Source organism: Pelophylax lessonae (assembly GCF_965119305.1).
Source record: "Pelophylax lessonae genome assembly, chromosome: 9".
NCBI lineage: Eukaryota > Metazoa > Chordata > Amphibia > Anura > Ranidae > Pelophylax > Pelophylax lessonae.
The window spans coordinates 143444557-143467382 of NC_138776.1; the positions used below are offsets into that span (position 1 = coordinate 143444557).

Sequence of the window (22826 nt, forward strand, 5' to 3'; positions counted from 1 at the left end):
TAGAAAGACTTGAAGCCAGTTGTGTCCAACGTCCTCCAAAGATTTGTATCTGCAACATGACTTAATAGATGTTTTATGGGCTTAGAAAGCAGCCCAGCAAAGCAGTATATGATATACAGCATCATTTAAAAACCTATAAATGTAAAAAAAAAATGAATAAAATTTACCAAGCCAATTTTATAGTTAGTGTTAAGTTGTCAGTTTTGGCTTTAGAGTCTTGATTGGCTTAGAGGGCTGCTCTCATTGTCTGAACACTGCTATACAGAACATTACAAAAGGCTGATATTCGGGAAGATTTAGGTCGTTATGATAGTTGTACATATTCATTTTAAAATAATATGTAACTGGATTTTATAATGGGCTTTATCATACAGGGTGATTGATGGCCTAAGTAAGGTAGCAGCTTTAGTTCCCCCCTACTTTTGATTAATATTGAAAAGGATTGCGATGGGCTCATGAAATGCGCTCCCCAATTGAGTTTTTTTTTTTTGATGTTGCATCAAACGCCAACTGCCTTCAACTGCATCATCCCTTTTAAAGTGAAAGGCAGAAGTACAGCTTTTAACAATCATGTTTATTTCAGGATCATAAAATTGTAGCTTACCCTCCTGGGCATCCACCAGAACCTAGTCTTATACTTAGTAAAGAGTTGTAAATTATGGAGTTCTACTGCCTGTAGTTCAGCTTTTAGGACTTTTTCAGGGAAATCCTTTGTGAGGGACCGCCTGGCACCCAGCCTGGGTGCCTCCACCAAGACACAGCTTCTTCCACTCTGGAATCAGGTATTATAGCTAAATATTGCACCGAAGAACAACCCAACCAAACAGGAATATAATCAGTATATCTAACAGTACATCTAACATAAACATAAATGCATAATATCCCACCATAGTTCGGTAACAAGATAAAATGGACACAATACTAGTCTTACCTCCAAGAGGATTAGCAGACAGACAGAAACAATAGGTAACTTAATTAACAATGGGAATTCACACATAGGAGGCACACAATGGGGGAGTTATAGAATGAGAGAAAGATATCTTAATAAACAGATTTACACAAAGCAGGAAGAGGCACCAGCATCAGGTTGTTTTAAACTGATTATAATCTTCTGCTTAGCATCCCTGAATATAGAAGGGGGGTTGAAACAATCAATGTTGGTTTGGGCACAGAGGCCCCAAATTTGTATTCAGGTCCTTGGTTCCCAGAGTTTGTGTATTTTCAGGGAGACATGGACCCGAATCTGAAGCAAAATCACTCATAATGTTCCCAAGGCACACACCTCCCAAAGATTAGAGCCCCTTTAAAAGCCAGGGCCCATAGTCAGTAGGCAAGAGGCTACCCTGCAGTCCCCTCCAAAAGCCCTTGTCCCAGTTGGGTCTGTCACATTCTTGTTTATGATGGTTGTGTGTTTTATAATGGAACTTCTGCAGCAGCCTCCTGGGAGATATGATCGACATTAAGTATCCCAGATGCGCACAGGACCAGGCCAGAATGGCGGTGGTGAAGCTGGGCAAAAAACAAAATTATTATAAATAAACTAAAAACAAGCTATAAGTACATACATATACGTAGCTATACCTGGAAAAAGGGCCAGCCTGAAGTGATCTAGCAGGACTTAATTTTTTGACTAAAGAGCCACTTTATATTCTGCTTTAATGCTCCCAAAATTTGCAACTCCCTCTGAAAGTTGGATGTTCCCTCTTCTCTCAAAATATGGTTTTCCAACATGAACAACATCCAATATATTGAAGATGGGACGGCCTCTCTGAAGCATCAAGAGGGGAAATATCAAAATAAATTGTTCTAAGATAGGGATACGCCTCTAGTGAAAATACCGATCCCTCTGGCCTCTCTTCGCTGGACTATCCCAGACATATCTCTTGGTGATTGGGAGGAACGGGGTATCACCTCCCTCGCTGCTCTATATAGGGGCAGTGGTGTGGTGCCCTTCTCTTCTCTCACAGCTACCTATAAATTGCCTCAAACTGATATTTTCAAATTCCACCAGGTTGCGTCATATTGTAGACAACTGAATTCCCCCTATGTGCAGGTGGATGATCGTATTTGGGGCTTTTGGCATGCCGGAAATCCCAAAGCCAAAGGTATATCTCTTCTCTATGAGGCCCTCAACTCCAAATCTCTTTTTTCTAAACTCCCCTCCTGCATAAAATGGGAATCAGAATTGGGTAAGGTCTTTACTGACCAACAGTGGAAATCAGCTCTGCTCTCTGGACGCATATATGCCAGGTGTTCTAATTACTGGGAGCTGGCCTACAAAATATTCAGCAGATGGCACTTTACCCCATACATAGTAGCCAAGTTTAATCCCGACGTATCTAGCACATGTTGGAGGAACTGCGGCCAGGTCGGTACGCTTTTGCATGTGGCTTGGACGTGCCCCGCCATACAGTCTCTCTGGAGGGAGGTGTTTCACCTCATCTCCAGAGTGGTGACATGTTCTGTCCCCCCCAGTTCTGAACTAGCATTGTTGGGGATAGGGATTCAAGAATTTAAAGGTCCGATTAAAACAGTTATCATGCAGATTATAATGGCGGCTAGATCAGCTATTTTCTCTAACTGGAAATCAGCAGAAATTCCAATGCTCAAAGAAATTATTGTACACGTGCAGGTGGTAGCAGAATATGAGCGAATTCTGGCTTATAGAGATGGAAAAGGCCCTCACTTTGAAAAGCACTGGTCTCCATGGTTTGAATTTTACAGCTCCTGGAAACGTTCTTAATTTTCCAGGATCTGTATGTCTCTCTCTTTTTTTTCTGGTTGTTACAGTTGTTACAGTTTAGCATTTGAATTCTAATTAATGATCACCCAATTCTGGCTTATGTTTATTGCTTGCCTTGGTTGTTAATCCAAAGACTGTAACCTTCTCTAATATTGACATTTCTGTTTGGTATGCCTGTTTTCCTTTGTATGCAAATCTAATAAAAATTTTATCTGGAAAAAAAAAAAAAAAAAAAGAAAATCGAACATACTACAGCATTATTACAGCAATAAGTTTACTAAAACAGCAAAAAATTACAAATACGATACATGTCCATTTTGTGTTGTAGTTATATATTTTCTACAATATTAACACTTGATAACTCAGAATAATTTTAGTATTTCCAGCCAAGTAGTTCCAGGTATCTCAGGCAGGTTTTTATGTAAACATATGTTCTATGCTGTACTTTTAAATGATAGTGAATATCCTCAGTAAATATATGCAAATGGCAAAAAATAAATTGTTCTACTGGATAGACTATACTTTTTCTGAGGAATAAAAAAATCCATTCTTGCCAATACATAACCAATTTCTTCCAGGAATCACCAGGATTGAAGCCTGCAGCTCCTGGTTCACGTAGAGATATACAGTGTGATGGCGACCACAGATACGGAGTACGTCTCCCCCTCCCCTCCTTTTTTGTTTTCTTTTTATCTCCTCTTTCCTCCCTGCGCTGCCTTTCCTCCTCCCCTCACACATCCACTTTTTTCCCTAAACATCTTTCACTTTCCTCCTTATACTTTCTTTGCTATAAAAAAAGAAAAAGCAAACACGGTTGCTAACCTCAATATTGTGAACGTAGGGAGACCGTTATTCAGCCATGATTTTGTATGTTAGAATTCTTTGGAATTCTTTGGAATGTGCAGTTGTGTTGCCATTTCTGTCATTCAGCTCAACGTTTAACAACTGTGTCTCAACTGTATTCCAACCGTGTTGAAGAAAATAATTTTCAAAAAGTGCATTTTGATTTCTGTTATTTTTTCTTTTTCACAGGATCATGGGGTGGAAAGCACCATTTTCCAGAACCCATCAAAACTCCACCTGACAATAGGGACGCTGGTTTTGCTGAATGAAAATGAAGTGGAACAGGCCTGCCAGCTGTTACAGAAGTGCAAAGAGGAATTTCTGGAGTGAGTGAATTATCTTTTATTATACCCATTACATAACATTGCAAAGGACTTTGAGGTGCTTTTGTGATTCTGTCAACTTGTTCTCTGTAATGCCATTTCTTCAGTGTTTGTAAGGAATAATAACATTGCTTATAGCCAGCATACAGTATAGCAGAGATACAAAAAGTCACCTTGAAGCTTTGTCGTTAGCAAGTACAAGCTCTCTGCTTATGACCTTTAGACTTTCTATGGTAATAGAATATTACTGTAAGTTTTCATTTAATTGGACATTACACTTTTTAAAGGCTTTCCGAATCATATATATGACAAAATTAACCCAGTACACAACTGAACACTGAAAAATAAAAGTGTACACTAAAAAAAATACTGCCAGGGCATTTTATGAACTGTGTCCACCTTTTGAAGGTGAAACCACATTGGCTGTTTATTTTCAAACAAAGGTAGGTTCATCCCTATTTTTCTTTTAAAACAAGTGGAAGATAAATTGCTTTGTTTTACATCCAAACTGCAGTGTATAATGTATATCCTCTATTCATTACCTAAAACTTACAGTGGGGCTCAAGTCAGGGCTGCCCTGTGTTGTTCCTGCTATTTACCTTTAGCTGTTGAGTTCTTCGCCTCCCCTAATAGAAATAACCCTTTCATAGAGTATAGGAAAACAAGTAGGGTGAAACAACAAAGCAAGTTGTTGCCCCTGACAAAGCCTAGCAATGCTCTGAAAGCCATTCTGCACTCTGTTGAGAGATTTAGCATATTTTTGCCACCAAAGTAACTGGAGGAAATTTCCATTTTTTTTTTTCTCTGGACCTCATAGTCTCAGTTCATTTCTGCCATAATCTACGTTCACGTCAGAAACTTTGGAGATATATTCCATAGCAGAGCATGCCAATTTAAAATGCTGTACAAAGCATTGGCCGCAGAAAGGTTTCACTTGAGTGTACAGCATTGCTGGTGTATTCCGTATTCTGTGAGTGTTTACAATTTTTCTTACCCTGGATAATTTCAGGGTGGTAGATGGTATTCTTTCTTTCCTTATCCAATAACCTTTTATTCCTTGCTTTAATAAATCTATCCTGCAGATCCTACTTCTAAAACAGTGTAGCTTTTCCATTTCCAAAGTCATTTTAGTGCAGCTGCCAACATGCAGGTTGGTGGCTTATTTCTGAGCATTATACCCCAGCTATATTGGAAATAAATATATAAATGTATTCCAATGTTACTCTCACTCTTAAAGAGGTTGTAAACTCGTTAAAAAAATTTTTTTTTCTTTTACAACCTGCAAGAGAAAGACATAATGAGCTAGTATGCATCGCATACTAGCTCATTATGAAATACTTACCTTAGAACGAGCCCCCGCCGTGCCGCTCTCTTACCTGTATGACGAGCGACATGTTCAGTCGCCCGTCTTCCGGGATCGCGGCATCCGGCCATCGGATTGGCCGGAGCCGCGGTGACGTCACTCCTGCGCACGCGCGCAGGAGCCGACGGTCACGGCACGGGGCTCTGAAGGAACGGCACGATCAGCCGTTCCTTCAGAGCGCATGCGCCAGTGACGTCACTGGCTGCATTAAAGGTAAATATCTCCTAAACGGTACATGTTTAGGAGATATTTACAGTACCTATAGGTAAGCCTTATCATAGGCTTACCTATAGGTACAACTTCCTGAGGAGGGTTTACTTCCTCTTTAATAATAAACACTTTTGCCACCAATACAGTGTGCATATGTTACAATAATGTGAAAATAATATCAAATAACACTAATGCTAATGTGAACAAAATATGAATAAATAAGTGAAGTCAATAAAGTAAATAAATAAAAAAACTCCCCTCGGATGTATTTTTCTCTAATCACCACAATTCTGATAGAAGACTGTGCGGGAATTTAATTCCCCAGCAGCTGCATTAGGACATGGAGTTTCTAAATAATTATATTCGAATATTAGAATTTTTTTGGGGTGCTTCCCTATATTGTATTTGTGGCTCTAAAGCAGTGCGTTGTTTGGCTAGATGTATTCTTACACCTGTTCAAATCAGAAACATATTGCTTACCTTTGGTCAACTTATATCATGTTATATAGAAATTATAATGTTTTTGATTGTATGATTCTTTCCAATTTTCACGTTGGTATATACTCTGTGTGAAAAATTATTAGGCAAGTGAGTATTTTGTCTAAATCATAATTTTTATGCATATTTTCCAACTCCAAGCTGTATAAACTTGAATGCTCATTGGATTGAAGCATATCGGGTGATGGGTATCTGTGTAATGAGGGAGGGTGTGGCCTAAAGAAACCAACACCCTATATATTAAGGTATGCATAATTATTAGGCAGCTTCTTTTCCTGAGGTAAAATGGGCCAAAAATGAGATTTAACTGATTCTGAAATGTCAAAAATTGTAAAAAGTCTTTCAGAGGGACGCAGCACTCTTGAAATTGCTAAGATATTGGGGTGTGATCACAGAACCATCAAATGTTTTGCTGCAAAAAGTCAACAGGGTCACAAGAAACGTGGTGAGAAAAAAAGATTCAAACTAACTGCCAAAGAATTAAGAAGAATCAAACGTGAAGCTACCAGGAGCGTATTATCCTCCAGTGCTGTCATATTGTCATATTCCAGAACTGCAACCTACCTGGGGTTTCCAGAAGTGCAAGGTGTTCAGTGCTCAGATACATGACCAAGGTAAGGAAGGTTGAAACTTGACCACCACGGAACAAGACACATAAGTTGAAGTGTCAAGACTGTGTCAAGAAATATCTGAAGAAAGATTTTACAAAGGTTTTTTGGACTGATGAGATGAGAGTGACTCTTGATGGACCAGATGAATGGAATGGGCTTGTGGCTGGATCAGTAACGGGCACAGAGCTTCACTTTGACTCAGACGCCAGCAAGGTCTGGAGTAGGGGTACTGGTATGGGCAGGTATTATTAAAGATGAGCTAATTGTACCTTTTCGGGTTGAAGATGGACTCAAAATCAACTACCAAACTTACTGCCAGTTTTTAGAAGACACTTTCTGCAAGAAGTGCTACAGGAAAAAGTTTGCATCTTTCAAAAACCATGATATTTATGAAGGACAATCCTCCATCGCATGCATCGAAGTACTCCACTGCGTCGGCTAGCCAATAAAGGCCTTAAAGTTAAAAGAATAATGACATGGCCCCCTTCCTCACCTGACCTAAACCCTATTGAGAACTTGTGGGCCCTTCTTAACCACTTCCCACCCAAGGACGTACCCGTACGTCCTTGGGTTTTCAATGGTTATACCGGAATGATGCCTGCACCTACAGGTATCAGCCCGGTATCATTGTTTGCAGCCTGTGCTTCAGATTCAGGCAGAAGTGATCTAAGTGGCTAATTAGCCACTTTATCACTTCTGTGGGTGGCAGAAGGGGGTTGCGCCCCCATTACACCACCGCGGCGGCCTCTCCCAGGCTCTCCGGTCCCATCGCGAAGGCCTGGAGCGATGCGGCGAAGGCTGCCTGGTACAGAGAGAGAGGAACTGATGTCATTCCCTTCTCCCTGTAACCCTGGAAACTGGGAGCGATGAGTGTTAGTCACTTCCGGTCCCACCCCTTTTTTTTTCAAATATTTTATTTAGAAATGCAGAACAGTGGAAAAGTAAAAACATGTACATATTTGGCAGAAAGATACAACATTCACCAGGTGTAAGGACCATCAGTACAAAACATACAGTCAAGACAGTGTTCAAATAAGTGCAAGAAAGAAGAAAAGAGAAAACCCGTAGAACCATCCCCCACTTCCGGGAGAAAGCCCTTGGACCACGTCTGAAACACATCAGAGTAAGGCACCTTAAATTTGCGTAGAAATATCGGCAGGGTAACAAAACTTTCCCAACTGTCACTACCAAGCCTTTTCAAAGAGTTAAAGACACAAGATAAAGGAAGTTAGAGCACAGAGCAGAAACTCAAAGGTAAGACAAAGAGAGCAAAGAACCTAGAGGAGCCAAAAAAAAAATAAATAAATAATAAAATGGGGAGGGGGGGCAGGGAGAGGAGGGGGGGGCATGGGGAGACCTCGACATGGACGAACCGCGAGCCAACCAGGCCATGTCTCTAGGCACACATCAGGGACTTCCCCTTGTCGGATAGGACAAATACGTTCCAGTAACCCCAGATCTTCTCATAACGCTCCTGTCTGTGCTGTGCCGTAAGGGTAAGGTCTTCCATCGTGTTAATTTCCTCCATCATACGCATGCAATCTTTAATAGTGGGAGCCCGAGCCGATTTCCAAAACATCGGGAAGCATGATTTAGCTGCACAAAGCACATGAGGGATGATTGATTTCTTGAATTTGGAAATCGGCATGGTAGACAGTTGTAAAAGGTAAAGGTCCGGGGGGGCCGGGGAGGTCACGGTCTGTAAGTTCCCCCGTGAGAGCCCGGACATCTTTCCAGAAGGTCTCAAGCCGAGGACATGACCAGAAGATATGCAACATGATTCCCACCTCCTCCTGACAGCGCCAACATACATCCGACGTGTCCGGAAAGAATTTATGTAGGAGGGAAGGAACTCTATACCACCGAGTAAGAATTTTTGTAATTTGTTTCCTGTAAATTCGTGCAAGTCGAGATTTTTAGGGCCAGGGTACAGATCTTCAACTGTTGAGCCGGGGTCAGATGCATTTGAAGATCCCACTCCCATTTCCCCAGGCAAGGCAATGCATAGTCATCTGCATAGTGATCAACAAATTATATGATTTGGACAGGGGACTGGGAAGACAGCCACTGCCCACGCAGTACTCCTCGAAAGGCGTAAGGTCCCGCGTATAGAACGTGGGCGCCGGCAGAGAGTGCAAAAAATGATGAAGTTGGGCCGCTTGCCAAAACCCCAGACGAAAAAGGCCATCCACCGCCATCAAATTTTCCATTGATGGCCATTGGGTCCCTCTGACAAAGTGGGAGGCCTGGAAGATACTCCAGGTCTCCAACCTGCGGAAGGCTGGGTCTGCAGTGCCTGTCGCAAAAGCTGGATTCCCTAAAATGGGGTAAAGTGGGGACTTCAGTCCACCCCCTTTTTTACCTGGCCACCAGCGGCCAGAGGAGAGATTTGGGGTCTTATAAACTCAAAATCTCTCCATAAAGAGGACCTGTCATGGCCCATGCTATCACAAGCGATGTTGTTCATCCCTTGTGATAGCAATAAAGTTTGTACAAAAAAAACAAAAAAAAAATTGAAAGTGCTCCCGTCCCACCGTGCTTATGTGCAAATGCGAACGCATATGTAACTCCCGCACTCATATGTAAACTGTGATCGCACCACACATGTGAGATATTGTCGCTAACATTAAAGCGAGAGCAATAATTCTAGAACCAAACCTCCTGTGCCACTCTGAATTGATAACCTGTAAAGGTGTTTAAAGCGTCGCCTATGGAGAATTTTAAGCACCGTAGTTTGCCACCATTCCACGGGCAGACGCAATTTTAAAGCATGACATGTTGGGTATCTATTGTGAAAGAAGACTAACCCCCTTTTGGGTGGGTGGGACTTTACGGGCAACTAGTAATTATCTCTCATAGGAAAGATTAATTTGGAATAAAATAATTTATTGAGAAAAGTGATTATAAGAAAAATCATCAAGGTAATTTATATTACATATGTAACGGTATAAATAAACATGTGATACAATACAGTGTTACAGGTACACAACAGAGTCCAACGCGTTTCGAAGAATTGTATAGTACCAGAATCTTCCTCAGGGAATCTGTGTATATTCCTGAAAAGCATATGCCAGAAATAAATCAAAAAAAAAAAAAAAAAAAATGTAAAAAGAAAAAAACAAAGCAAAATAATGGCTAAATATTCTATATCAAATCATTAACATGGATACTTTTTGTAGTTGCGACAACATATTACTCCATCTTATTGTGAGAGACATTCCTGGCTAATTAGCCATCAATAGATCAGAAACCTTATCTTATACCCTATAGAAAAATAAGCAAGAAAAGAAAAGGAAAAAGAAAGAAGCAAGCATATCGCATGGTAAGAGTTCACATACCTGCAGACCTTTGGAGCCAGAGATATCTGTCCTGAAAGGGGGGGATATATAGTAATCCCACAGTGTAGGAGCAAGAGTCAGATATTAACTCATAATATTCATTACCTAAAGATAATAATTCATTATCAGTGAAAAGGGGGTTGCCATAAATTTAAACCACCATATATGTAGAGGACTATGAATCAATTCACCTGTTATGATGATCAAAATGTTTAATATGTAAAAAGGGAAGAGAAAAAATTCTCTCCAAGTATAAGAAGAAGGAAAGAGTTCCTAACAACTTGTGATGGTTATCCTCCAATGGGGGTGCCTTCAGGACTTGACAGATGGTAAATTCTGATAAAAAAGAAGAAAAAAGAAAAACAGGGAGCCAACAGAATAAATATATCCATTAACCACGGTAGACTATATATTATATCCTTGGTATTTCGGATGTCTTACCTCCGTATTAATGGATATATTTATTCTGTTGGCTCCCTGTTTTTCTTTTTTCTTCTTTTTTATCAGAATTTACCATCTGTCAAGTCCTGAAGGCACCCCCATTGGAGGATAACCATCACAAGTTGTTAGGAACTCTTTCCTTCTTCTTATACTTGGAGAGAATTTTTTCTCTTCCCTTTTTACATATTAAACATTTTGATCATCATAACAGGTGAATTGATTCATAGTCCTCTACATATATGGTGGTTTAAATTTATGGCAACCCCCTTTTCACTGATAATGAATTATTATCTTTAGGTAATGAATATTATGAGTTAATATCTGACTCTTGCTCCTACACTGTGGGATTACTATATATCCCCCCCTTTCAGGACAGATATCTCTGGCTCCAAAGGTCTGCAGGTATGTGAACTCTTACCATGCGATATGCTTGCTTCTTTCTTTTTCCTTTTCTTTTCTTGCTTATTTTTCTATAGGGTATAAGATAAGGTTTCTGATCTATTGATGGCTAATTAGCCAGGAATGTCTCTCACAATAAGATGGAGTAATATGTTGTCGCAACTACAAAAAGTATCCATGTTAATGATTTGATATAGAATATTTAGCCATTATTTTGCTTTGTTTTTTTCTTTTTACATTTTTTTTTTTTTTTTTTTTTGATTTATTTCTGGCATATGCTTTTCAGGAATATACACAGATTCCCTGAGGAAGATTCTGGTACTATACAATTCTTCGAAACGCGTTGGACTCTGTTGTGTACCTGTAACACTGTATTGTATCACATGTTTATTTATACCGTTACATATGTAATATAAATTACCTTGATGATTTTTCTTATAATCACTTTTCTCAATAAATTATTTTATTCTAAATTAATCTTTCCTATGAGAGATAATTACTAGTTGCCCGTAAAGTCCCACCCACCCAAAAGGGGGTTAGTCTTCTTTCACAATTTTCATGGGATTATGGTAACATCTTACCTGTAAACTACCTACATATCTTTACAGTCTATGTTTTGGGTGGATAACACACCCGACCCCCATTTTCTGTAGATAGTTCACAGGTTACCCACTTTTTTAGATTAACAATTATATTTTTTCAAAATTAATTTACAAAGGGTTTTTTAAAGGGGGAAAAGGGTCTTTACCGGAAATTTTCTCCTACGAACCCTTTTCCAGGCTATCTATATAGCCTGTATACTATATATAACCCAGAATGGGAGGCTTTCAGGGAGATGGATGGGAGGAGTTAATGTCAGACATTGAAAGCAAATTCCAACAAAAAGAACAGATAGAATCAGACATCTTTACCCTATTTTCCACTCTAAAACGTTTCTTAGAAAAAAAGTCAGCATTACACTGGCATATAAAAACTTTTGACAAGTATGTGAAGGAAGGCCTGAATCCTTTAGGTCTAAGGATTCAGATCTTCCCTACCCTTGAGAATATTTCGTCAGAACTCAAACAGGATTGGGAGAGAATTCTGAACGATTGTTCAAAAAATTTAATGATTCTTCTTCAAGCTGAATATTTAAAACAACTGAAACTCATAGAAACAGAAGTTTCCGCCATTAATAAACAACTAGATCCGCTAAAAACCTCCCCTTTATATACAGAACAAGAGAGTAAATTAAAAACATACCTAGAGGATTATAATAAAGCAATACTGCAAAGGAAGGAGAAAAAATACTGGAGGGATAGGATAGCCTTCAATGAAGGCAAGGCATATAGATGGAATCAAGGACAACGGAATATTAGACGCAGGGGGGAATATAATAGGAGTGAAAATTACTCCTCTGACTCCTCTGCTTCTAATTCTTCTCAAACTAACCCACGGGGACGTCCTAGAGGCGATTACCCACAATGGGGAAAAAATAAGGATAAAATCAGGAAAAAAACAAACAACCCTCAGGGATCAACACCTACACCCAAAAATAAGGAGGGCACAAAAAGTGAAATTGCAGGTGGTTCCATGGAGAACCTGGATTCCACTACTACACAACCAGATGGGGCGGCAACCAGTAAATCCCAAGGCACCAATAGCAAGGGTCCTTTTTTAGGAAGACCCCATACGAGACAAGCAGTCAAAACGCAAGTCAGTATGGACTCCTTTGCGATACGGGTAACCGAGAAAACGGACTAACTATTATCAATTTGTCATCCCATAATCTTACCAAAGAGGAGGAGGATCTACTTAAATTAGGTTTATCTTTTTGCCCTAGTCAACCAACAGATAGGTTTAGTGTCATCAAAGACATAAACCTCTTTGCTAGGGATATTTTCTTTAAAAGTAAATATTTTAAAGATACAGATAAAATACAAAAACCTGACTCTAAACTTAGAGCAGCTGAATATCGAGCCCTTAGGGACTTAAATTTACTTCTGCAGGAAAGTGGATACGATAATGAAGAGATTTGGGAAAATCTAAGCGACTCATCAGATGAGGAAAATACACAAATACACGGTAAGGATCAAACTCCCATTAAACAATTTAGGAGAAAATCTCCAAAATTTCCTCAACTCAATCAAAACCCAACAATAGCTCTCTTCGTCAGGCAAGTCTCTAAAGACATTGATAAACTTAACATTCACTCCAATAGAGATAACCTCCCCCCGGACCAACGTAAAGCTTTAAAAACCCTCCAAAAAAATAATGATATCCCTATTAAACCCAGTGATAAGGGGGGGAACATTGTTCTTATGAACAATATAGATTATGAAAAAATGTGTCATCAACTTCTAGACAATAAAACTTGCTATCAGAAAATATCAGCTAATACAATCTCAAGATTCAATGAAGAATTTTATGCCATCCTTGATGGAGCCAGGGAAACAGGTAAAATTACGACAGAATTGTGGGAGTACATGAGGACACCACATCCTCGTACCCCCACTTTTTACTGTCTACCAAAGGTCCACAAAGACCTAAAAAATCCACCAGGCCGCCCTATAATATCTGGGAATGGCAGTATCACGGAAACTGCAAGCCGTGTGGTGGATGCCCACTTAAGACCATATGTCACAGGTTTAACATCCTATACCAAAGATACTATCCATATGCTTCAGATTCTAGAGAATGTTACCATACCTCATAATGCTATCCTAGCGACTATAGATGCAGAATGTTTATATAATTCTATACCACATGACAAAGGCCTCTCTGCTATAACCAAAATTCTGCAACAGAGTGGGCATCAGGAACAAAACTATAATGACTTTATCTTAGACATTTTGAAATTTATTTTGGAACATAATGTGTTCTCTTTTCAGGGCTCCCACTACCTCCAGGTACAGGGAGTAGCGATGGGGACCTGTTGTGCCCCATCCTACGCAAACCTGTACCTGGGGGAGTGGGAGCATAAAATTATTACCAGTGAAGACTTGTCGATGTACTTCTGCCACGTTGTTCTATGGCAGAGGTACATCGACGACATCTTCCTGGTATGGGATGGCCCGGTGGAGCTACTGGAAGAATGGCTTACTAGATTAAATAAGAACAATATGAATTTGTTCTTTACTATGCACTATGACTCAAAATCTGTGGACTTCCTGGATATTACCATCAACAAAAGTGATGAGGGTTATATAACAACAACCTTATTCAGAAAATCCACAGCGGGAAATACCCTGCTGCATTCAGCTAGTTTTCACCCCGAACCTCTTAAGAGGTCAATTCCATACTCACAATATCTAAGAATTAAGAGAAACTGTTCCTCTGAAGGTGACTTCAGGAAAAAGGCAGGTGAATTAACGGAGAGACTCCTCGAAAGGGGATACTCGAAGACCTGTCTTAGGAAAAATTTCAACAGGGTACAAAACATGAAAAGACAGGACCTACTTTTCAAAACTCCCAAGAAAAACGAAATCCCTCAAAAGAATCCACCAAGAATAATTCTGAATTATTCCAATGAACATGATAAAATCTATGGGATTCTGAAAAAGCATTGGGCTATATTGAGGGAAGACCCTACTCTCCAACATATAGTTACACCATCTCCAGCTATCACCTACAGAAGAGCCACCTCCATGAAGGACAGTCTTGTCCAAAGTGAATATAGGGGCTCAAACAGAGAAGACCCCTGCAGGGATAAAGGGACATTTCCCTGTGGCAATTGTGACCAGTGTAGGGTGATAGTGAGATGCAAAACCACTAGGCTTCCCAATGGTGAACTATTTCACCCCAAACATTTTGTTAACTGCAAAACCAAGGGGGTCGTGTATCTGATGCGATGTGAGTGTAAGGCTTTCTATGTTGGGAAGACCAAACAAGAACTTGGAAAACGTATTAGCCAACATATGCAAAGCCTAAATATTGGTAACTTATATCTGCCACTTGGCCGACATATGGCCATCACCCACAGATACAGGACCCCCAAGGTAACTTTTTGTGCCCTGGAGAGGGTGCATGTTCCGGCCAGGGGGGGTGACTGGAACAAGCAGCTACTCCAGCGGGAAATGCGCTGGATTGTGAAGCTTAGGGCCACCACCCCCCCTGGCTTAAACGAAATGGAGAGTTATAGACCCTTTCTGGAGGGATTTTTCTCTGGAAAGACGGACTAATGGGTCCCCCCACATTAGCTCTATTTCAAATACTCAAACGGTGATTTGTATATAGTTTTCTGTCAGTTCTATAGACTTTCTTGATGTCTCCCCTGTTTGTTTGTCAGGGTTCTTATCACTAACTTCTCCTCTTCCCCTTATCAACTTCTCCCCTTTTTTCCTTCTCCCTTTACTCCTACTGAGCAGTCTGAGGATATATATTTATAAATATGAAATCTTTTAGGAAAACACAATGTCTTTAAGTGGGTTTATTTAAGAATGATTTACTTGTTATACAATGTATGTATTATATTCATTTTCATGAACAAACTATGTGATTGCAGGATGCGACCACTATTTTCTTCCTCGATATAGTGAGATTAAGGGATATTCCCCTATTTATAAAAAACATATTTCCAGGGATTTTTCCCATTTTTCTTATCCCCATTTCTTTATTTCTTTTTTCTCCCTTTTTCTATTTTCTCCCTCCTTTCGCCTGGTGGGTTCACCAGCGGCTTTGGAGCCATAACCCTGCATAGCACGGTTTGGTTCTGTTCTTTTTTGGGGAGATTACCCACAGCATAGGAGCCCGGCACGGGTGAGACATTCTCCAATGGAGATCCCCATTCAATAGGGATGTCCTCATTTAACAACTGGAGAAATCAGCGTCTTTTCAGCTGGATCAATTCCCGACAATTCTTTCGGGAATTCCATGTCTGAACCCCGGGTGAGCTCAGGGGGTTAAACGCTATCTCCCGTGCCGGGGCGATATCTGATAGGATTTTCCTTCTCTGTCAACCAGTACCATGCCGTTCTTTACAACAAGTAATCTATATAGATACATATATAACTGAGGTTTTGTTTTATTATGCATCAATGGTCTGATCATATTTATGATCGGATTCTTCAGTGTTATATGTTCATTTCTCTTTCTATTCTTCATCGTTATTTCACTCTGTCTTTCGGTGGTGTCCACGGACCGCGAGAAACATGGGCGGACATATAGCTATGCCCATCCGTAAGTCAGGGCGGAAGTATATCTCTGACGGCGGCTACGTGGTACGCTTCATAATAAAGACTTTAAGGGCGGATGTGTCATCACCGTAGACTTGCGAGATTTCCCGCGAATTAGGGAAACGGAGGTGACGACATTGCAGTGCGCCGATTAGACGCAATCTCGCGAGACTCAACGAGAATTCACGGCAATGGCTTGATATTTAAGGAAACGCCGAGAGTCAGTCCGGAGAGTTATCTCTCCGTGACATGACAGGTCTATTGCCGATTTTTCCTACAATCAGTGAGTATGCCTTAGGGGACTTAAACAGCCTGTGCTAGGCTTTGACTCCACATAAGGGGATTTTTGTTTTGTTACCTTCAGGATACTGGATGGAATCTATAAGGCTGCGCTATCAAGCCTTGGGACCTGTTTGATGGCCAACGCTTATGGATAGCAACTAGATGTTTTACGTTCCACCTACATTAAACGGTATTTATACGTTATCTTAACGGGCAAGATTCATGTATGGCACATTTTCATATATGGGGAACTAGATGAATATATTCTTCTTTTTTTATATATTGTTGCAGGCATTTAGTTGGTATTGATACTGATAAATACTGCAGCCCTTCAAGTGGTGGGGATACTATGGACAACCCACCTCAATATTGAGGTAAGACAGTCCAAATCTCAATAATCCATTATATATTTCTTTCCCCCTTTTTTTTTTGGGGGGGGATTTATTTCTCCTCCATATAAAGTTATATATTATCCATGTATCTGTCCTAGATTAATATCCAACATCGACCTGAAAATCTGGGAATACATTTTGGAATAGAGATTTTATACATACCCGTGTGAATACTATATCCATAGAAGTCAATAAAGACACCATGGATGTTTCACATTAATACGGAGGTAAGACATCCGAAATACCAAGGATATAATATATAGTCTACCGTGGTTAATGGATATATTTATTCTGTTGGCTCCCTGTTTTTCTTTTTTCTTCTTTTTTATCAGAATTTACCATCTGTCAAGTCCTGAAGGCACCCCCATTGGAGGATAACCATCACAAGTTGTTAGGAACTCTTTCCTTCTTCTTATACTTGGAGAGAATTTTTTCTCTTCCCTTTTTACATATTAAACATTTTGATCATCATAACAGGTGAATTGATTCATAGTCCTCTACATATATGGTGGTTTAAATTTATGGCAACCCCCTTTTCACTGATAATGAATTATTATCTTTAGGTAATGAATATTATGAGTTAATATCTGACTCTTGCTCCTACACTGTGGGATTACTATATATCCCCCCCTTTCAGGACAGATATCTCTGGCTCCAAAGGTCTGCAGGTATGTGAACTCTTACCATGCGATATGCTTGCTTCTTTCTTTTTCCTTTTCTTTTCTTGCTTATTTTTCTATAGGGTATAAGATAAGGTTTCTGATCTATTGATGGCTAATTAGCCAGGAATGTCTCTCACAATAAGATGGAGTAATATGTTGTCGCAACTACAAAAAGTATCCATGTTAATGATTTGATATAGAATATTTAGCCATTATTTTGCTTTGTTTTTTTCTTTTTACATTTTTTTTTTTTTTTTTTTTTTTTTTGATTTATTTCTGGCATATGCTTTTCAGGAATATACACAGATTCCCTGAGGAAGATTCTGGTACTATACAATTCTTCGAAACGCGTTGGACTCTGTTGTGTACCTGTAACACTGTATTGTATCACATGTTTATTTATACCGTTACATATGTAATATAAATTACCTTGATGATTTTTCTTATAATCACTTTTCTCAATAAATTATTTTATTCTAAATTAATCTTTCCTATGAGAGATAATTACTAGTTGCCCGTAAAGTCCCACCCACCCAAAAGGGGGTTAGTCTTCTTTCACAATTTTCATGGGATTATGGTAACATCTTACCTGTAAACTACCTACATATCTTTACTGTTGGGTATCTATTTACTTGATGTAACATCATCCTTCACATTATATGTTTTTTTTTTTTCCGTTAAATTCATGAATGTGTTTTTTTTCCAAAAAATTGCTTTTGAAAAACCGCTGCGCAAATACAGTGTGACATAAAAGATTGCAGCACACCATTTTATTCTATAGGGTCTGGGCTAAAAAATATATATATAATGTTTGGGGATTCTAAGTAATTTTCTAGCAAATAAAAGTTGATTTTTACATGTAGAAGCCAGAATAGGCTGTCAGAATAGACTTGGGAAGGAGGTGGTTTAATGGGATATTTACGATGAAGGAAAACAGTACACCTCTCTGAACAGTGTCTGGGAGGCTGTGGTTGCTGTTGCACAAAAAGTTGATCGTCAACAGATCAAGAAACTGACAGACTTCATGAATAGAAGGCCTATGACTGTTATTGAAAAGAAGGATGGCTATATTGGTCACTATTTGTTTTTGTTTTTTTGTCTTTTTTTTTTAGGCTCCATTCACACCTGGGCGTTTTCAGCTCCAAAAACGCTCAAAAGAAACGCTTCCAAAACGCCCAACAAGTAAAACCCCATTAATTTAAATGGCCCCTGTTCACATCTGAGCGTTTTGCAAAATGCCTGTAGCTGAAAAAAGTACATGAGCTTCTTTTTGGGCTGATTACCAGCGTTTTTGATAGATGTCAATGAAAAACGCCTGAAAAAATCGCGGTAAAATCGCGGTAAAAATCGCGGTAAAATCGCGGTAAAAAACGCTACGCTCAAGTGTGAATGCAGCCTTAATGTCAGAAATGTTTAATTGTAAATTTTGTAAATTTTGAGTTGTTTGTTTATGATTCTCACTTTAATAAGTGAGGCAGGAAAATGTTCATTTAGTTGCATAATAATTCTACAAATTAATAGTTGCCCAGTAATTGTGCACATATAGAAAGTCTCCTAAGAAAGCCAAAACCTCACTTTTTCTTTCTTAATCACTTACGGACCGCCCACCGTGTATTTACTTTGGTACTTTGACGTTAAATACTGGGGTTATGGTAGCAGATAGCTAGTTATTTTTTTAAACGATGGACGGTCCGCTTTAACATAAGGGTGGTCGCAGTGGCGGATTCGCCGTGGGATCACCTTTATGGGCAGCGGGAGAGGTGCCCCCCCTACCGGAGCAGTCTGTAGCGGGGAAAACGATCCGGCCTTCTCTCCTCTGAGGCAGGAAGTCGAGTGAGGGCAAGATGGCCCCCACTCGACTCTATGGCCTTGGAGGACCGAAACAACATCATACGTTGCGTCCTAGCAACGGCCTTAAAGAAACCATTTTTTTTCTTTTTGCTTTTTAGTGTAGATGTGAGATCTGAGGTCTTTTTAACCCCAGATCTCACATTAAAGAGGTCCTGTCCTGCTTATTTCTATTACAAGGGATGTTTACATTCCTTGTAATAGGAATAAAAGTGATCAAAAATTAAAAAAAAAAAAAAATTAAAGCGCCCCATCCCCGTTGGCTTGCACACAGAAGCGAACCCATACACAAGTTGCGCCCACATATGTAAACAGTATTCAAACCACACATGTGAGGTATCGCTGCGATCGTTAGAGCGGAAGCAATAATTTGAGCCCTAGACCTCCTCTGTAACTCTAAACTGGTAACCTGTAGAAATTTTTAAAATGTCGGCTATGGGGATTTTTAAGTACCAATGTTTGCCGCCATTCCACGAGCGTGCACAAATTTTAAATCATGACATGTTGGGCATCAATTTACTCCGCCTAAAATTATCTTTCACATTATAGAAAAAAAATTTGGCTATATTTACTGTTTTTTTATTTTTTTATTAAAAAAGTGTATTTTTTCCCCAAAAAATGCGTTTGTAAGCCCGCTATGCAAATACGGTGTGATAAAAATATTGCAACAATCTCCATTTTATTCTCTAGGGTCTCTGCTAAAAAAAAATATAATGTTTGGGGGTCCTAAGTAATTTTCTAGCAAAAAAAAAACGTTTTTAACTTGACAACAAGTGTCAGAAATCAGCCTGGTCCTTAAGTGGTTAAATATTCAGGTTTGAGGTTTAGTAACACTTTGGATTGACTGTGAGCACTGTAGTTGTTCAATAATGAAATGATTCCTCAAAAATACAACTTGCCTAATAATTGCACATATAATGTACATAATAAGGTATTTAGTGCTGAAGACATTCGTTTAGAAAGATTTTGTTTATTTTGAACAATTCAGGACACATGGCAGCCTCCCTCGCCATACATGTGTTTGGCATCTCCTTCTGTGCACAGATTTTAGAAAGTCTTCCCTCCTCTGTAGATAAAGTGCACATTTTCTGGAGACTTGTCTTCCCATAACTTGACAATGGAGATTGGGAGGAGGCCACAGATCATTTATTTCCTTCTGTAGTAAGTGATAGAGACAGGCTAATAGAATGAGGTCTGGCTGAATGGACAGCGGAACATAAGGACTGAAGGTTTGTTAGGCTGCCATTAATAAAGAAATGGATATCCTCAGCCAATATTGCGTCTGTCCTCATATTGCAAGTCATTTGTGTAACAATAAACAAAGAAGTCAATGTCTTTCTTGAAGTTGGGCTTTGATTTTGTGTCTCAGTGCTGTGTTTACCTGTGAGGCTGAACTACTACATACAGTCAATCACCTCTGGGCTATGGGTGAACTAGAACTATGCAACTACATTGCATTCTGCTAGTTATTATTCATGTATGGGACTGACCATCTTTGCAACATTCAGTTATGTGTTTGAATAACTGGTTACAAGCACTAACAAGGAAGAGACACGTCTGTAGTTTTTTGTATTTATTCCAGCAAGTGCTTGTGCATTTATGAGCTTATGCTTAGAAAATAACAGAATTGTATTGATGTTGAGAGGAAATGATTCCATGAATACACTTGATTTTGTTTACTACATTGCTGTTTTCTTGACTTTGGAAATCTCAAGTCTAACGGAGGACTACCGGATTTGAAACGTGGGGTCATTTAGTTGTAGTGAGGCCCCTACGAATGGCAAACAGTATGTGGATAGATTAGCAAACTTTATTGTCATACCCTTAATTAACACAAAAGAAAAGAAAAAACCTTTTATTTCCTCTCTGCTTTCCATATCCTCGTATGCCCTTGCTCCTATCCCTTCCATCTCCATAACTTCTACTCTCTCTAGTCCTCCTTTTCTCTGCTTGTACCTATTCTTGTTAATGCCAAGATATATTTGAGTACAGTTCATCAAGGTTAGCTTTGTGACGCATTTGCTCTTTTTACCTTAGTCACCTTATAGTCTTTACAGGGATGCAGCATGTACTTGTTAATTTATGTGTGTTATGTATGTACAGCTGGAGTTTGCCCTTTATTGTCCCTAACCTTGTACCATGTTACTTATGTATATGAGAACTCTATACAAATCTTTTGAAAAGAAAACATTTTAACTACGCAAATGCGGCACATTTAAAACATCAAACTACTCTGTAGAGGCACCTGATTTGTCCCCAGTCAGTTTAATTCAGTCGTTTGTAAAAAAAATATGAACCTTTAAATGCTGAGTAATTGACTGCTGATTTGATACAGACTTAAATAACATAAAATTGATGTTTTATTCCAAAAATTCTTACTGATTTGTTTTATAATCTGCTGGTTTCAAATCTATTAACAAATGTTTATAATCCAACTGCGAATAGGTGTTGCTAATTCAGGTTCTACCAGTGTTGTATCAGGTTTTATCAGTTTTATATTCTTTTATATTTTAGTAAAATTGCAGCTGGCAAACCAATGCAAGTGAAAATGTGTGGAATTGAATACATGAATGATGACCCAGCAATGGTGGATGTCCTTTATGCAAAAGTCGAGATGAAGGATGGATCAGAAAGGTTAGTATTGCAAAGTTTAGTTTAAATCGCGTGTTACTTTACTGTTACATGCCGGAAAATAAAAGTAAATCTACTAGCATTTTGTCAACCTGTTATAATATCTATATAGAAAAGTTGCTTTAGACTGTGAGCCAAGTATAGACTAGAATACCTCTAATATTCTTCCACATTCTGAAGTTTTGTCTAATAATAAGCTGACCAGTTGAATGTCTGCATCAGACCATTTTGCTGGGTACTCCAACTGGCTGATTCTGATGTGACACCCAACAGCCCTTTCCTTCATAGCACATGTTGTTCTTTTTCCCACCTGTACATTGCCTTACCTGCCCCCCCCTTTTATATGAGCAAAGAAGCAGCATGATTGTGTTCTTCGGGGGAACAAGCTGGTAATGACGTCTACAAAAGACAGATATATAGTGGACCTTCTAGGGATATTTTGGTGGCTGTGTTTGAGGTGAGCACCAAGCTAAACCTTCATTTCACCTGTTTTCACAGCCATAGCTTACTTCTTTCAGGTACAGGAGGAAGAATAGGTTCTGAAACAGATGCTTCCCATTATGGCTGTTAAAATGGAAACTGGTTGAGTGGTGAATATGCAGGGACTAGTGTATGTGTGTGCACACGCCAGGAGAAGGACAGTTCTAAAATTGTTTGCTCTCAGATCTCTGAAATGATATCCAGCCCTTACCTTGTTTATATAGAGAACATATAGGTACAATGTTCTTTATAAAATTACACAGACATTTCCTTCAATTACTATTTCTTGCATTTTCCATTGGTACTCTTGCTACCCCTACCAGTTTTAATTGATTATAATCTAATCTGTATTTTTTACTTAGATTTTTTTACCGCTCAAAGAGAATGTAATACATTGTTTTTAGTTATTTTATCTAAAATAGATTGTGAATATTGTATTGTATCACGGGAGTCTGTACAGAGTAGACGTGTACAGGACACTAATAGGTTTTTAGCATTCCCAAAAGTTATCTGGCTTTTTAGAGCAATTAGCACGGGTTTTAAATTGGGCAGTTAATGAGATCTGTTTCATCTAACCTGAGACTTTAGTCAGGAGAAACCTAATCCCAA

The 22826-nt window shown here is 39.1% G+C and overlaps 1 protein-coding gene across 1 annotated transcript in view; it reads left to right on the top strand.

The window, feature by feature from the left end:
• ASCC1 (activating signal cointegrator 1 complex subunit 1) overlaps positions 1-22826 on the top strand; it is a 409565-nt gene that overhangs the window by 122420 nt on the left and 264319 nt on the right. The window contains exons 6-7 of the mRNA XM_082268081.1: positions 3776-3912; positions 21621-21740. Of these exons, the coding sequence (XP_082124207.1) occupies positions 3776-3912; positions 21621-21740 (257 nt within the window). The remainder of the gene's footprint in view (positions 1-3775; positions 3913-21620; positions 21741-22826) is intronic.